The sequence below is a fragment of the Salminus brasiliensis genome, chromosome 5 (assembly GCF_030463535.1).
Source record: "Salminus brasiliensis chromosome 5, fSalBra1.hap2, whole genome shotgun sequence".
NCBI classification, from domain to species: Eukaryota; Metazoa; Chordata; class Actinopteri; order Characiformes; family Bryconidae; genus Salminus; species Salminus brasiliensis.
Window position 1 is genome coordinate 7219230 of NC_132882.1, and position 18118 is coordinate 7237347.

Sequence of the window (18118 nt, forward strand, 5' to 3'; positions counted from 1 at the left end):
AGTCATTCACTGCCTTCCAGCCAATAAAGTAGCTGTAGAGGCGTGTCAAGACGTGATTTGTACTGTATGGCTGTCAGTTGTGCCTCTTTCCTGCAAAGATTCCACAGTGAGATTGCGATCCTTGCTGAGGTTCAGGGGCTTCCGGCCCCTCTGTGTCCAGCCTTGACAATGACATATTCTGTTAATAAGGCTTTGTGGGGGAGGCCGGTTAGATAGTGTCCATTCCTTCCACAATGCAGGGAGGGGGAGAGACAACAGGAAGCAAGAGACTGAGAGGGGGAGACGAAAAGAGAGAGAGATAGAGAGAGAGAGTGGAGGAGGAGGAGGGAGGGGTGAGTGTGTTGAGTGTGTATGGGGGCTATCGTAACAGTCCGATGCCTTTGGGAAACAGAATGAAGTGTATGTATTAAAGGGGGGTTAATGGGCCAAGTGTGTGATTGTGTGTGCATGTGTGTGTTGCTTTGAGTGTATCAGGTTTGTCTTGAATAGCTCTTAAGCCTGGTGGACCTCACCAAGCTCATTCATCTGAAGCCTTTTCAGACTATCTTGGACTCTCTGGAGCATCACGTCAGGTAGGACCTGTTCTCTTTTCAGTCCTTACCTTCCCTCAGTTCAGCATCAAAGATCTGGGGTTGTACAGTACGCCGATTAGTTCTGCCCAGGTACTTCTCCACAGTACCACAGACAATTGTACAATAACAATCGCACGATGTTAGAGAAGATTGCTCTTAGGAGATGCTGTGTACATTCTGAGTTCAGCTACACTGCCATTCAAAACTCTACTTTATTTGTGTGAGTTCATAATTGATCATTAGAATCGAATATAATGTAGATTTATATGTGACGAGCCTCGCAGCAAACATTGTTCTAAGATGCATTCCTTATAATTTTAAGGACGTTGGGAATCATACAATTTAAGCCCTTAAGAAGAAAGTTCAATTAGCTGGTTCTTTGAGCATTGGCATAGAAAAATCACATTTGGGTGCTTTTTGGGATGTTTGCCTGTGCAAAATCTTTACAAGTGAAGACCTTCAGACCTTTAAATGGTTCTTCGCGCTCACGCATCTCTAATAACCAAACCAAAATCATATTTAGGTTCTTCTGCAACATCTCTCATAGCTCAGTTTGAATCAACTTTATTTTGTAAGGATAATATTAAAACGATATGCTGTAAATATCTGTTTAGAATTGTGTAATCAGTTGTTGTAGATAACCAATCTACAGCATTGCCTATTTCTCTGGACCATTTTTTAAAAACTTAGGCACTCAGGATACCAATACTTTAATCATTTTTAATGTTACTTAAAAACTTTAAGGAAAACAAACCCTTAAAAATAAAGGTCATTTAGCTGGTTCTTTGAGTAACATCATAGAAAATTCACATTTGGGTTGTTTGCATATGAATAATCTTTACAAGTGAAGGTACTTTAGACCTTTAAATGGTTCTTCACGCTCACACATCTCTAATAACCAAACCAAAGCCACCTTTGGGTTCTTCTAGAGATGTTTGCATGTGAGTAACCGTTATAATTTGAAACTTTATCTGCACCAAAATGGGATTTACTTTAGTGAAACTGTTGAATCCAAACTTTTGAACAGTAGCATAAGTCATACGTTCCTACTGTTCTCCAATGCATAAGGCTGAGAGACTGATATTACATATTTTCAAGGCAAAAAAAGAACCTCAGATAAAAACAGGGCTTTTGTCATATGGTTTTGGTTTTGCCTTTGGTTGCTAAGGTGAAATGCTGGCTTAGAAACTTCCACTACATGTAAATGTAACAGTAATTATACTGTATAATGGGTAGTTATGGCTCCACGTCCTAATACTGAATACAATTTTGGACTGGACTGAGCTTGCCACTGGTCCCATTTACCAGTCAAAAGTCTGACAACTGCACACCTACTCATTAAGGGTTTTTGCTTAAAACAGTGCGTCTGTATGAAATCTCTGTGGTGTATTTGGTCCTGCTGTTAGACCTCATGATATTTCTTCATTAGAGGATCCTCCTGAGGAAGGGAGGGAGGAAATGGAGGAACAGTTTGCTCCTTCCTTTTTTGTGAATACATAAAGAATGAGCACATTCCTCAAGCTAAAGGTTGTGTCTCTAATATCAGACTGACCAAAAAAAACTGACGTGACGGCTTTGTAATATCTGATTTGAACAATAAATAGGGAAAAACTATTAGTTAGGCAAAACTTGGTGTCTATGATAAAACTTTAATTTGATATTTTAGACTGACATTTGCATTTATTGCAGAACATTTAGGTGACACTGGTTTACTGCATATGAGTTATATGTATCGATAAAGCTGATTCAGGTGGATTTCTACATTTTAGATCTGGTCTTCAGATCTTTGCGCCGACATTGTCAGCTGTGTACATGAAAAAATATCAGCAAAAAAGTAAAACTACAAAACCGCAAAACTGACCAATTACAAAACTTGAGTTGATTCATTTGATCCTTTTCAAAAATTATATAAATTTTACACCCCTAAAATATACAGACATCCTGCCCACTAGCTTTGCGCTTTGAGATTATGGAATTGAGGATAAAAAGGCTAAAAGCTAATGCTAGCCAACTGGGTGAGGCACTGCTTTGAAAACAGCTAACTGAATGCTACACAAGTGCTAGACTAAAAGCTTACCCTAACAGACCCTACTACCATCTCCTCAGCTAGCCAGTTGCACCAAGAGGCCACAGAAAGGCCAGCAACACTATCCAGTATGATTCCAGATCCCAGATCCCTGCTCATGTATGTGAACACTACTGATTCTGATTCTGATTCTGATTACCAGAAAGTTGTGTCCATTGGTTCCATGTTAGCGCCACATATGGATGCCAACCAGGGTTAGTGATGGGACCAGGAAGGATTATAATCCCATATGACATTAAGGTGGGCTGTTATGCTTGTGGGCCCAACTGGACTTCCAGTATCAACACATACACAAACCCATGAGCACATGCCCACCTGGAACCCACCTAGCCCATGTTCCACCCATATGAGCATCATATAAGCATGTTGGCTAGGTTAGTTCTTGTCACAGGTCTAAAAACAATGCTAGGCTACGTTGATCCGTCACATTGGAGTCAACCAGCCAATAGAAGTAGAGCTTGTGTTGTTTTTTTGTTTTGTTTTTTGTAAAAGCAAAAGCATTAGTGTTTTATTCTGAGGCTCAGTAACAGGGTACTTAACAGGCTTGTAAAAACACATATGAGCATTTTTCACCGAAGTCGCACTTTTATTATTTATACATCTACTTTAACACTCAAAAACAACTTTAATATTCAATAAATGCATTATATGGCGCATTTAACTGAGAAGTAACTGTGAAAAAATAAAAAATGCAGGATGTCCCCAAACATTAGTGAGATGAAATGAAGGAGAAAGCATTCGACTGTTTCATATAAACTCTTCTTTGCTGGTTTAACAGGAGTCAAATTATGAGGAATCTGCGCCTCAGTCACTCAGGCCTTAAACAGCGTACACAGTCTGGTCTCTAATGAAGGCTGTTTACATAGACGCTAAACATGGGCTGGAGTGTAAATACACAATGTACCATAGGATTGGTCACAAGGGTTGGAGTAAAAATCTCAGCAGCTTACTCTCTGTCTATCTCTCTCTCTCTCTCTCTCTCTCTCTCTCTGACTCTGCAACCATGTCTTCCAACTCTATTTCTGGAGCAATCCTCCTCTGCATATTTTGTTGTCTTATCTGATCCAACTAATCACTTAGTTGACCTATTCCACAGTTGTGTTCTTATTGTAACGGTGTTGAGGTTAGAGAACAATGCCAAAAATTCTTATCTTCATCCACAGTGGAATCTGTCCAGGGGTGGGATATATTAGACAACAAGTGAAAAGTCAGGTCTTAATGGTGATGTCGGTGTTAAAACAGGACAAATGGGCCAGCATAAGAATCTGAGCCACTTTGAGAAGAACCAAACTATAATGTTCTAAACAACTGGGACAGAACCTCTCTAAAACATCAGGCAAGGCAGGTTTTGGGTGTGTTTCTGATAATCCATATTCAGAACCTACCAAAAGTGGTTCAAGAAAGGATAACTGGTGAACCAGCGACAGGGTCATGGGCAACTATGGGCACCATTGATGTGATCCATGGAGGCCCCACCTCACAACACCTCTTGCCTTGAATAGTCAGATCTGTTGTGGTTAGGCAGTGTTAGGCAGGTGGTAATAATGTTATGGTGGATTGGTGTACCTGAACTGAGCAGAGAGTGTTCCAGCTTCAGCTGTTTTAGCATTGTCAATGTACGTGTACCACCATAAATGCAGCAGCTTTATTTACTCCAAAGGCTTTGCTGACAACATTTGCCATGTGATAATCACCACGTTATACAACTCTGTACATTCTTAAAAATAAAGGTGCTACAAATGTTTTTTTGATTGATGCCATAGAAGAACCACTTTTGGTTCCATAAAGAACCAATTTGGTCATAAAAATGTGTGACTGTGAAAAACTTTTAAGGGACCCAATTTAATGGTCACATCTCTATTGCAAAAATGGTTCTTTATGGATCCAAAAGTGGTTATTCTATGGCCATGATCAAAGAACCTGGCCTCGATTCTGTAGTGCCTTTATTTTTAAAGGGTACTTAAATTCAGTTTTCCTCCTATTAAGCCAGAGGAGTCTCCTTGGAGTCTTGGGAAAAGTTTTTTTCTCTTGCCACTGTTGCCCTTTGGCTTGCTCTACAGAGGCTCTGATCCGGATCTCTGTAAATCTGCTTTGTAGCAACATTTGCTATGAAAGAAATTGTACCATTCAATCAAAATGACAAATTTAGGCTATAGGGGTGATATTTAAGTCCTACCGTTAACCAGAAACTGTTTAAACTAAATTAATAAATAAACAAAAACATGCCATAATCATGAAACAGCACAAAGTCAGTCATAGTCCTAAAGTAAACCAGAAAGTAGACTATATAACATTTTAGAAGACCAGATCAACCCATTTCTGCTGCCCTGCCCTGTCTGTTGGCTAATTCAAAACAATGCATGGACATCATGCTAACATTATCTTCTTTAGAAGACAGAAAACTCACTCAGCTGACAACACAATCTTACTATACGCCTATAAAAAGAAGCAAATGAAAGCAAGGCAATTCAGGTAACCTACAGATTATAAGGTTATACCTTATCTGTCTAAAATGATAGCTTCCTCGAACTATATTGGGAAAGTCAAAGTATTCAGTATGGGGAAGTTAGAGAGATAAAAGAGGCAAAATCTATCTAATCCAAAGAAGAAATGCTAAGGTTTAAAGTTGTGTTCCAGGTAGGGAATTTCAGCAGGAACACCCCCACAAGTTGCCGAATTCTGTCAGAATCAAGTAGTGTACCATTGTTCTTTTCTTAGTAGGAGGTTAGATGTTTAAAGGGGCCCCAGAATGGTGTTTTTCTTGGTATAGTTGTACAGTGAGAGTTCAGTACATGGACGTGACTAAACTGTGAACCCTCTGTTGTTCCTCCTTCAGAAAGAAATCCAGCAGAACCAAAACAGAGCTGAAAAACAGGCCAATTATAAAACCCTTAAACTGTTATGTAACAGACTTGTTATATTTACACCCCCAACATTTACATAAACCCCGCCCACTAGAGAATGCTGTAGCTGGTTACGTAGTAAAACACGTTGGCGACTTCAGGAGAATCGGGTGCTGTTGATACTGGAGAGCAGCTCATCACCTCTAGACTCTGCTAGTTATGAGAACATGGGATGCTACATGAACCAGACCTCATGACCGTGACTTTTCCTGCACCAGTCTCCACAGAAAAGGGCCTGAAACTCGACACACGGTAAAGCAAAAGCTGAGGCAGCAAACAGCAAACAATCTGTGCTAGGCTAAAAGTTAACGCCAGTCCAAATTGAACGTGTTAGAAATGCACTAAAGGGTACTTAAGGTAGTGAAATTGAAAGGTGTTTGTGTTATACTAAGACCAGTGGCTTTTACCATTTCATCTTATTGTCTTATTTTTAAGCAAAATGATTGTTTCAGAGTTTTATGATGAGGGAAAATAACAGGCCCCTGCAAAGGTCACATACTTAATTTCTATACTAGTGGCGTCAATCGATTCAAATATTTAATGGCGTCAATCACAACAATATTCTGTGATTCATTCTGAAAACAAATGCTAGCACGTCCTTGGATTTTTGGGTGGGACAACAAATCTCCCAATAATCGCCTAATAAACTGTCTTAAGGAATCCATTTATTTTATTCATTTATTTGATTCTTTTTCACTCAAACTTGAATAAAGAACATTTACAATTAACAACTTGTTGCTTTAACAACTTTTAAGGAAAGAGATAAAAGGATGATCAGTCATTGGAAAGGATTGAGCGTAGCACTAAGAGGATCAGCTGTGTGTGTGTTTGTGTGTGTAAGAGAATGAAAGTTAGGTATGAGATTTAATCCATAGTTCAGCATAAATAAAGTCTAATATACCCTCTGAGCTCAACAGTAGAGACACTGTGTTTACATCGCTAAGTAAAAGCGCTAAAACGCCATTAGGCTCTGTACAGAGAGAGACCTACGGGAGGAAGTTAGAGCCAAACTTGGTAAAATGATTTATTTGCGTTTTAAAAAGATTCCAGATTAATCGTGTGCATTAAAACGTTAACACTGACGGCACAATAAACGCATTCTTTGACACCTTTAAACTTTCTAAGTCGGATGGAAAGCAGTCTTCGAGCACAGAGAACTCTAAAACATGCAGGACCAGGATGTTCCAGGAGCAGAATTAAGTGGCAATGGGCTACAAACATGAGTGTAAAGTTGTTCTGTGCTAATCTGCGTCCAGCAGATGTCTGAAGTGTCCCATCTGCTCTTAAGCGAAAGTGCTTTTTGAGCAGAGCTCAGGCATCAGTGGCCGATCTGCAGCGTCTGCCGCCGCAGCGGGATGCAAAAGCAGATAATTGTTTTTATAGTGGCCGCAGTTGTGCTGATGTGGTGAATTTCCAGCCCACCCTTTTACCAAGTGGGAGAGAGGGGATTAAATGAATCATTAACTCAGTCGCAGAGCCCTTCGGAGTGGCTAGGCCTTCTCTCTGCCAGATGGTGGTGCTCGTGTTAAATGCTGCCTTTAAAAAAGCTGCACAGATAGTTCAGTCACTGGGGAGCAAGTTAGAGCGCAGGAGTTTATCGCCCCAAATGCGCCCTCATTGTTGAGCCCCAAGTTGTTGTCGTCAGGTGATAAAGCCGCACTACAGAGTTTAACATGTTGAAGATGCACTAAGGAGGTTTTAAGGTAGTGAACCTGAATGGTGGAGCTGTAAATTTTAAACTGTTAGAGCTGATTGAGAAGCATTAGGCTTTAGAAGCTGACAGCTGGCAGTCATCACTAACAGTAACACAGGCATGGTGTATTTCAGCACGAGTCGATTTTCACTCAGTGTGCATTTAAACCCTCAAATTATTGTAGAACCTTTACGCTATGCAAACTTTGGTGTTTTTTTGTCTATAGCATCACTCAAAGAACCCTTGATGGCAGAGTGAGCCAATGCAGCTCATTAACAGTAGGCTGTGGCTGTCAAACAACATACCAGTCAAAGATTATTCTATGAACAGCATCATGATTTTTTTTTTTACCTAATTTTCCATCCAATTTGGAAGGTCAATTACCCAATCCTCCTTCATGTAAACTCTCTTTCAACACATTGGAAGTCAGACATCGTCTCTTTTCAAACTGTCACTAATGCAGCATCGCCAGGTGGCCAGAGCGCTTGGACGAAGGGGCGGCTCCCCAGCTTTGATAGCTAACAGACGCTTGTGCTGACCAACATCACACTAGGAGTGATGTGGGGAGGAAGTGCTATCAACCCACCCCTGAGAGAGCAAGGCCAGTCGGGCTGTCTCTGACTTTCTGACTGAGAGAGAGAAAGAGAGAGAGAGAGAGAGAGAGAGAGAGAACAATTGGCCTTGCTCTCTGGGTGTGTGCTAACCAATGCGCCAGAGCTGGGTAACCAGCACACTACGCTAAGTGTGTTGGTTGCCTGGTGTTGTTGTATCGGCGGCAGTTGGAAAAAAGGCAGTGGCTGGTTGTGCATGTGTCAGAGGAGGCATGGGTCAGTCTTTACCCACATGTAATGGTGTTTTGAGACCATTACATGTGATGGGGGTGGAGGGTTCTAATGAGTGGGTTGGGTAATTGTCTGTCTACAATGTGGGAAGAAAACTGGGGAAAATAATCAATAAATCAATCAATCAATCAATCAATAAGAAATAAACAAATAAGTAATAAATCGTTTATTTTTCATTTAAATTGATGAAAAATAGAAATTATTCTACTATTATTATTATTTCTACAAATAGTTAGAAGTTAAACTGCTATTAAAATATGATAAATCAGTGTGAGGCAGCCATCCAGGCCAATGCATACACTCATGCTCACTAATTTGCATAATGTTTGTTGTAATAATTGTTTTTGTTTAGTTTTTATGGTTCTTTTCAAGTGCCAGTATAGTTTCACAAAACAACAGTAAGACCCTTCACTGAGTTCTGGAGTTTCTAGGTAAGGAATTGACCTGAACTGAGGCCAACACTGAACGCCAGTGGGCAGCCTTTATTACCAGTTTAATATGAAACAGTAAATGAGGCACGGTTGAGCCAGCAGGACATTTGTGACATATTTATCAGCACGTCAGACACGCCACATTGACCTGGAACACTGAGTTTCCTGTGTTTCATGGCACCACCCAGGCTTTCTGCAATGTGCCATACATTTCCTGTCAGTGCTTTTGAGACCGCCATACTGTCGCTGAATCCACTACCAGTAGCTTGACCCAAAGACCCCCCTAAAGCGTAAATCACAGCCTCTGACGGTCTTTCCCATCCTGACGCTGAGAAAATGTCTGTCTCGGACACTCACAAGAGGACTTACAGTAACTCCGTGGGAAATGTGTGGACTGCATGGTCTGCTTTGTATGTTGCTTATTAATGTTCATTCAAGTCAATTATCGTCTGTAAAAAAAAAAAAAAAAAACTTGCAAACTTTAGTGACCCTTCAACAAAAACTGACCAACTAAAATATCCCACAATTAATTAAGTACGTCTCCTATAAAGTTACTGTTTGGAAAATACAAGGTTTTGTTGTGACAGAGAGTATATAGGGCATCATTGTCATGCACAAATCCCTCAAAAGTCTAAAGTAGTAACTTCGTAGTAGAAGAAAAAATGTTCAATGGAAGTCAGTGTAGGTACATTTTATTTCATGTATTTTTGGAGCATTTCACATTATGTCAAAAACTGAAAATACAAGGTTTTTCCGTGACAGCTTTGATATATTATATACTGTATATTGTTATATTAACCTACATTTCAATGGGTGTCGTCATTACTGTTAGAAAACTAAACAGCTACAAAAAAATAAGCTATAACATCACGTAGTGAAATAACTAACGTTTGGGAGAAGGACGACGCCCAAACTCCTCCTCTCCATTATTACACACCCTATAAAACCCTCCTCTTCCCACACCTTCCCTTGACGAAAATTCACGCCCCACCACCCCAGCTCCTCCTTCTCTTCCAACTCATGTCTGGTCTTTGCTCGGCAATGAGGGGTGGGATTGGGGGGGGGTTCTGTCTATAAATCTTCAGTCCAGGTTTCTTGAGTTCCCCTTACTTGCCTCCAGTGCCTACAGTGAACCACGCTTTGCAAACCACATAGTTAAAAAAAAGGTTATTAAATATAAGTCCATTATGCAATTTGATTTTATTCATAAATTGGTTACTTTAGAAAAAAAGGTTTATAGACATAAATCAGCTAATGAGCAATTTAGAGTTATTCATCATTAATGAATATACAGTTTTTATAATATATTGCTATAATTACTTTGTTAGGCACAAAGTCATTACTTTATCAAAGGCTACTAACAACCTTTTAGCTGTATTTTCTGTATTTTCTGTAAACGACTTTATTGTCACAGTCAATATGACCAGAGGGTTCGAATCTCAGTCGTTCGAATCTCAATCTCAGGGTTCGAATCTCAGTCAGATTCTGGCTCGAATCTCAGTCATGCTGCTATCTCTCAGCAGCCATGGCCCCGAGTGAGTACAATTGGCCTTGCTTTCTCCAGGGTGGGTAGGTGTCGTTCTCTCCCCACATCACTCCAGTGAAGGGCTGCTGCCAATGCGCCGGAGCCGGACATATGGTGCCTTCCTTTAGTTGCCTGGTGATGTTGCATTTGCGGCAGTTCGAAAAAGAGGCAATGGCTGGCTGCACATGTGTCAGATGGGGGGTGTGTTTATCTTCACCCTCACTAGCGTTGGGAACACTGCATGCAATAGGGGGATAATACGTACAGGCTGGGTAATTGGTAATTTAAACTGGGGAGAAAATTGGAAAAAAATCTGAAATAAATAAAAATAAATAAATAAATAAATAAAAGAAATAAAAAGTACCCAAATACTCAAAACCCACCAAAATAACTGTTGTTTGTTTATGTTTACCAGATCATTTGGAGTCTTAATGTTTTACCATTGGCACATTACATTGCCAGCTAAAAATTAAATCAATTTAATTAAGCTGAAAAAAATCAATAAATTCAGTTAATCAAATAAGGCACCAAATTAATTTATACATTAAAAAATAAATATCCAAATTTGTCCACTATAAAAATGGTTCAATATACCATGTAGATATTCACAAAGAACTTCTTGTTCAGGCATGTGTTGATGTCTTAACATGTAGATATGCATTAACGTACACAGATCTGCCTAATATTAAGTAGGTCCACCTTGTGCCACCACAACAGATCTGACCATTGAGGGCATGGTCACTACAAGACCTCTGAAGGTGTCCTGCTATGGAATTTGGCACCAAGACATCAGCAGCAGATCCTTTAAGTCCTCCATGGATCACATCAATGACCCTGTCGCTGGTTCACCGTTTGTCCTTTCCGGGGCCACTTTTGCTAGGTACTGACCACAAGACCTGTCAGATGTTTTGAAGGTGTTCTGACCCTCCAGTTTGGTTCTTTTATCAAGATTATCAATGTTTTGATGAATGTAATGATCAATGGTGCTAATGTTATGGCTGATGACTTGCTATATAAAAATCATTTTTAATAATAACGTTAATAAATAAGTCATAATTAGCAACTGATTAGTTCATGACTAGTTATGCTAGTTATAATCTGTGATTATTCTAAAGTGGTAACGTTTTTTAAATCCATATATCCAGTATAATAAATATACCTAAGCCAATAACACAGAAAAACACTGAAATTAACTATCAGTGAGAGACCCTGCATTTCTTAGAATGTGTGTTACACTGGGTACACTTGCTCCCCCAGCCAAATTTATGGCTACTGTTTTCCTCATTAACACGAGAGCACAGGTCTAAATCGGAGTGATGCCATCTGCGGGGATGCTTTACTGTAGCAGGGGCTTAGAGAGGAAACCTGGGGTGATATTTCATCGTTCTGTTGTCCTTGGCACCCCGACATTCTCCTCCTGCAACAAACATCACATCTGTAACTGATACGGCTGTTGCTTTTACACGGGGAGGCCTTTAAAAAGAATTCCTCAGCTATGAAACTGGAGACAAGGAGCAGAGTTTCACGTCCGCATATGAAACCACTCTGGTCTGCTGGTTAAAATGAGACACACCAGTGTAGTAATTAAAAAAGGCGGCCAGTTAAAGAGCAGCATGCTGATAAATAAGCATGGTGTGACCTATATAGACTGGACAGACAGAAATTATGAACAATATCGCAGCATTTTATTTGCTGTTATGGCATCTCGGAAGTCGGATGACGGTGCTGGGAATGACGTCATGCTCAAAATGACTACATTCCAGTTAAACAGCCATAAAAACAGTTAGCTAAAGACTTCGGTGTTCACTATAACTGGTCTGACAATACTTTACCACTGCTTTATGGCAAATTTAGCCAACATATGTGCTACATATTATGCATTAGCATTGTCCCAGGTTAGCATTGTTAGTGATACTACTTGTATTTTGCTGTCATAAATGGATAGAATTGCTAATACATTGTATAACACTACTGCTTTAATTACTGTTAATGTCCAGTGCAGCCATCTTGGATCTTGAACCCGGGTTTGGTGAGGCTCTCCAGACTTTCTGAGTAGGAAATCCCACTGATGGGGGCGTTCCAGTTGAAATGTCCTACTTGGAACTCAGAAAAGGAGCAGAGTTTCACATACGCATATGAAACCACTCTGGTCTGCTGGTTAAAATGAGATACACCAGCGTAAAATTTTGAAAAAAGGGACCAGTTAAAGAGCAGCAGGCTGATAAATAAGCATGGTGTGACCTATATAGACTGGACAGACAGAAATTATGAACAATATCGCAGCATTTTATTTGCTGTTATGGCATTTCGGAAGTCAGAGGACGGTGCTGGGAATGACGTCAGGCTCAAAATGACTACATTCCAGTTAAACAGCCATAAAAACAGTTAGCTAAAGACTTCGGTGTTCACTATAACTGGTCTGACAATACTTTACCACTGCTTTATGGTGAATTTAGCCAACATATGTGCCACATCTTATGCATTAGCATTGCCCCAGGTTAGCATTGTCCCAGGTTAGCATCGTTAGCGATACTACTTGATTCTGCATACAGTCCTTTGCTGTCATAAATGGATAGAATTGCTCATACATTGTATAACACTACTTCTTTAACTACTGTTAATGTCCAGTGCAGCCATCTTGGATCTTAAACCCGGGTTTGGTGAGGCTCTCCCGACTTTCCGAGTAGGAAATCCCACTGATGGGGGCGTTCCAGTTGAAATTTCCTACTTGGACCTCAGAAAATCCGACATCCCAGTTCAAAAGAAACGCAGCATAAGGCTTTTGTTATCACAAACCACAGGCTTACACTGATAGAACTGAACTTACTCTAGTTTGCCCTCTTGTGGTCAGTAGCTAACATGAAAGGACGGCAGGTTGTTGGCATGTAACTTCAAACGCCCAGGCGCTTCGAGTCTTTTTACTGGAGTACACTGTGTATACACAGGCAGAAACCCAGCATTGCAGCGATTTCCCAGTAATTCAAATAAAACGTTATTACCTTGTTGCGGTTTAGACATTAGAGGTTTCGTGCTCAGGCTAGTAGAAGAAGCCGAGCCGTAATGATGAGCGCCTCGTTGAGTACCATTAAATCTGAAGAGGCTATGGCTGTTGCGTATTTTTTCCACATTTTACATTACAGCCTTTAATAAGCTGTCTTTAAAACAGAGCTGGAGGCTCGTTCTCCACAGCAAACACGTTGTATTTTCTCAAAAGTTTCCACTGCCTGGACCCCTGGTGACCTGTTTGTTTAGGTGTGCGCTGATTAGAAGTTCACATGCTGAGATCCAGCCTCCACAGTGCCTGAAACGTGACAAACCTACATCTCTCTCGCGCTCTCTCTCTCTCGTTCTTCCTTACATGCTATCCTCTCTTCACCTGAACCTCCATGCACTTAATGGCGCAGTTTCTCTGCTTCTCTGTACCATGTTGTCTTCATTAGAGTGGAGAGTAAGACCCTCTCCTTCCAGCTGCTAGCCACTGTATCCACACGGACAGTCCATTTAATAAACACTGTACATTTTCACCGCTGCCACTCATTAAGCTCCAAGGCCAGCCCTGGGTTTCCCCATGCCTGTATATACAACCACATTTTTAAAAGGTCACTTTTGATACCGAGCAGCATAAAACATCTGGTTTTGATGCCATCCCCTTTTATGGAATTGACATGAACTGTGGGAAGGGTTTGAACATGAGGGTTTTAATGAGAAGGTGCACCCTGAGCTGGTTCCTGACTGGTCGTTTGGGGCCAGTGTTTATGGCCCATGACTGTGGTAATGATGCCTCCTTTCCTACTCGGTGACTGACATTTTTGTTGTGCTCTTTTATAGGAGAAACCGAGGCCCCCCAGCCCCGAGGTGGGTACCGGCCAGCCCAGACACTCCCCGTGGATGCAGCCCCCTGTTTACAACCCCAGGATCTCATAATCGCTAAAAAGAGCAGAAATGGAAAACTCCACGGCAGGACCTAGTGGGGGCTTACGACTCAACTGCAGCATGTCTGGCAGACACGACTTCATATTTACCTTCGTCCCTGTTGTCTACGCTTGCAACTTCGTCATTGGAATGGTGGGCAACAGCATGGTGGTGGTGGTCATCTACCGCTACATGAAGCTAAAGACTGTGGCTAATGTGTTTGTGCTCAATTTAGCCGTCTCGGACTTGACCTTCCTCATCACTCTGCCCATGTGGGCCACCTTCACTGCCACTGGCTACCACTGGCCCTTTGGAAGCTTTCTGTGCAAGGCCAGTGCAGGCCTGGTCATCTTCAACCTTTACACTAGCATCTTCTTCCTCACGGCACTTAGCGTGGACCGCTACTTGGCTATTGTGCACCCAATGCGCTCGCGGCGGCGCCGGACACTGCTCTATGCCCGAATCACTTGTGTGCTGGTGTGGGTTTTTGCTTTCTTGCTAAGTGCACCGACCGCTCTGAGCCGGGACATCCACATAATTGAGAACCACATGTCCACAATATGTGGCGTTCTGCACAGCAATGACCAGATCCACCTGCTGGTGTCCCTCAGCATCCTTAAGAGTGTGCTGGGCTTTCTTGCGCCTTTTCTCATCATTATCACCTGCTACTGCTTGATAGGGCGGGCCCTGCTTGGCTCTAGGGGCATGCTGAGGAAAAACTCCCGCTCGCGAGAGGACGAGACCCTCCGCATGCTAGCAGCTGCAGTTTTGGCCTTCTTCATCTGCTGGGCCCCTCACCAAGTCTTCCACTTCATGGAGCTGCTGGCCATGCTGGGGGTGGTAAAGAGCTGCCATGTGCTGGACATTATCGACACCGCCATGCCCTTCAGCATCTGCCTCGCCTACTTTAACAGCTGTGTCAACCCCATCCTCTACAGCTTTGTAGGACACAACTTTCGCAAGAACCTTCTGAGGCTGCTGCGCTGTAGGTCAGCTCCAGCTCGGGGTCACTCCAGTATCAGAACTAAGATGAATACTCTGTCCCACAGAGCTTCTGAGATCTTAAGCTTATCCGGCAGCAAGAAGGTCTCAGAGCATAATGCTAAGACTTTGGAAGAACCAAAAGCCTAGCATAATTAACCCACTGTAATTCTCAAACCTCCTTCTTAACTGAATTGTCTTTGGAAAGGATACAATCAGCTTAGTAACACCAGCTTCCAAAAGTCTGAGGTTGCAAGAAACAGGAACTCATTCATTTGAAATGGGAGTGGTGTATCTCAAAGCCTCTTGCTCAGTGATGAGTGGCTCCACCTTCTGGTCCTTAAGCATCCTGAGGAGCTTGCTGGACTTCCTTTGGCTCTTTCCCATCTCTATACCATTACCTGCATCTGCCTGGACAAACCCTGCTCAGTGACAGGTGGCTACTGAGGAATAGGTCCTGCTCACAGGATAACAAGATGTGACTTGTGCTTGTAGACACCAAGATTCTTCTGGGGTCCATCACTATGTATCTGACCTTATGGAGCTGCCAGAGGTGCTACCCTGCCCTTCAGCATCTGTCTACTCTAATAGCTGGATCAACCACAACCTCTAGGGCTTCATGGGATACAAGTTTTGTAAGACCCTTGGGAGGCTGCTGTACTGTAAATCAGCTCTAGTTGGGGGTCAGGTCATCCTAGTATCAGCCCTAGGATGATTACTATCCCACAGAGCTTCTGAGATACTGCATCTGTCTAACATAAACAGTTGGACCATGAAGACACTGAAAGAGCCAAAATCCTAGTACAGTGAGAAGCAGCTCCACCTGCTGGTGTTCCTCAGTGTCCAGCATGCTCTTCAGGACAATTCAGTCCTGACCCCCAACTAGAGCTGCTCTCCCTCATCATCACCTGTGATTGCCTGATAGGATGAGCCTTGCTCAATTGCCAAGGAATTGCTGAGGAGAAGCCCTTGATCACCATGCTAGCCTTCCTCTGAGACCCTCACCAGAGTTTCTCTTCCTGGGCTGTTGGTCATGCTTGAGGAAGTGGAGAACTATCATTTTCTGGATATTATGGACACCCCTTTGGCCTTCTGCATCTGCCTTGCTTGTAAATGCTGCATCATACCAATCTTCCATGACTTTGTGGGACTTCTTTTGGAAGACCCAGCTCGGGCCATTGCAGTGTGGGTTAGCTCGAGTTGGGGGTCATCCCTGTAGTAGCGAGGTGGCATAAGAGCTTAATGCTTAAATGTTTAAATAGTCAAAGGTCTTCATTTGAGATGGGTACAGTATGTTATATCAAAGCTCTGGTAACACAAATCTTTAGGCCAAAGCTGCAAGAAGCAGGAACTTATTCATTCCAGTGAGGAACTGCACTGCCTGACCCATGCACAGCTAACTCCACATCTCCCCAGAATTGCTGTGGATTTAAGTAGAACATATTCTATTTTTGATGCAAGGCCATACACCTGCAGTCGAATATCAGCATCACTGTATCAGAACCTTATCAGGACTATTACTGATCAAACTTGCTTGGCTAGCATGTTTTACTAAAGGCATTTTTAGCAAGCCAGTGTGATAAGCAGTGCTGTTTGTGGCTTTCCAGCAACGGTTTTCCATAGAACATCCTTCAGAGAATATGGAGTGTTATGGAATCTACTGTAAATCTACGTCCTACAGCCACAAATTCTTTTGTCCCATAAAGAACCATGTTCTGTTATATAAAGAGCCAGATTTTTGAGAACCTTTTAACTATTCTATATCGATTTAAGGAAGACTTTTACATTATGTAGAGGTTCTTCATGCTTTAAAGGTTCTCCACACTCACACATCTCACTTATAAAATTCTTCAGTGGAAGAGTTCTTGAGTTCTGGCCTGGGATGGCCAGTAGGCTGTGAAATGAGGTGATTCCCTTGCTCAATCCCACCAACCAAACCTGGCAATTGCCAGATGGGTTGAACCAGGGACATCACCAAACTGCTCTGGACACCAGCAGTCCAAGACCAGTACTAAGACATCCTTTCGGACACCTTTATTTTTTTTGCACTGGAGTACACAAGGCAACATTTACTCTTCATGACAGTAAGATTTCTCCATTTAATGGTAGTTGATGTCTAGATGAAGTAACATGCTACTGTAATCTTACTTATTTACTAAGTAACTTTCTCTGGATTGGGATGACTGACAGGGGCCCTAAAATCTTAATTAATATTATACAAATAAACGAGTATTTTGGCAGAATTGCCAGAACTGTGGGACCCAATGTCATATCTTTTAATAGGGCCCAAAATCCCTGGCGGCACCCCTGACCATGTTACAAAGCCACAGGGCGTTCCAGGTCTTCGGGAGTGTTTCACTGCATAAGAGCAGGTGTGTGATAGTGGAACACTCTGGGATTTAGATATTGATCGTGTAGATCGAGTCAAATAGATCCACCTTGATCTTGAATCACATGATGGTTTCAAGATGGTATTACTACTGATCCTTCATCTTCCTCATAACGGCTGAATTTAAAAGACTAGTGCACTTATAGCTGTGGCATGAATTAGATGATTAGATTAGAGTATTCACAAAAATAGATGTTTGGTACTTCTGATTTCTTTATTATCATGGATTTTAGATATTTAATATACATGTAAATGCTGTGATGCATTGTGTAATATGTTGTTATAGTGATGTGTAATATTTTATATCTCTATTAAAATAATTATGCATGCTGTAAACTGGGGGTTTCCTCAGAATTTGTATTAAAAAATAATAAATAAATAAATATATAGGCAAAGATCCTATCTGTATTGTTCAGCAAGGCAAATGCTAAATACCTTTGTGAGAAATATTTGTTGGGCATATATATATATTTGACAATTTGTTTGTGGAATATGGCAATTTTATTGTCATAATTGCATGTTAAATGGGCCAATAGAAATGCAGCATGCAATGCCTTGGAATAAAATCTTTTTACATTGACTTCCATTGTAAAGTCATATATCCATCTGCATTTAGACACTGTGTATTTAAATGAAGACAAATAAATCATGTTGTTTAATCATGTTTTGCATTAAGAGAAAAAAACAAGCATTTCTGTTGCTCTCAGTAGAGTGGCCTTGGATCAAGGCTCATCTCTTTCATAAATATCCATATCTTTTCCCAGTGTTAATCATTGAATTTCCA

At 41.4% G+C, this 18118-nt stretch overlaps 1 protein-coding gene across 1 annotated transcript; it reads left to right on the plus strand.

Moving 5' to 3' along the window:
* The first annotated feature begins 325 nt into the window (after positions 1 to 325).
* agtr1b (angiotensin II receptor, type 1b) lies at positions 326 to 17914 on the plus strand. The gene is made up of 2 exons (XM_072679327.1): positions 326 to 572; positions 13881 to 17914. Exon 2 carries the CDS (start codon positions 13995 to 13997, stop codon positions 15093 to 15095), a length of 1101 nt encoding a protein of 366 aa, XP_072535428.1. The 5' UTR covers positions 326 to 572; positions 13881 to 13994; the 3' UTR covers positions 15096 to 17914.
* The last annotated feature ends 204 nt before the right edge of the window (positions 17915 to 18118 follow it).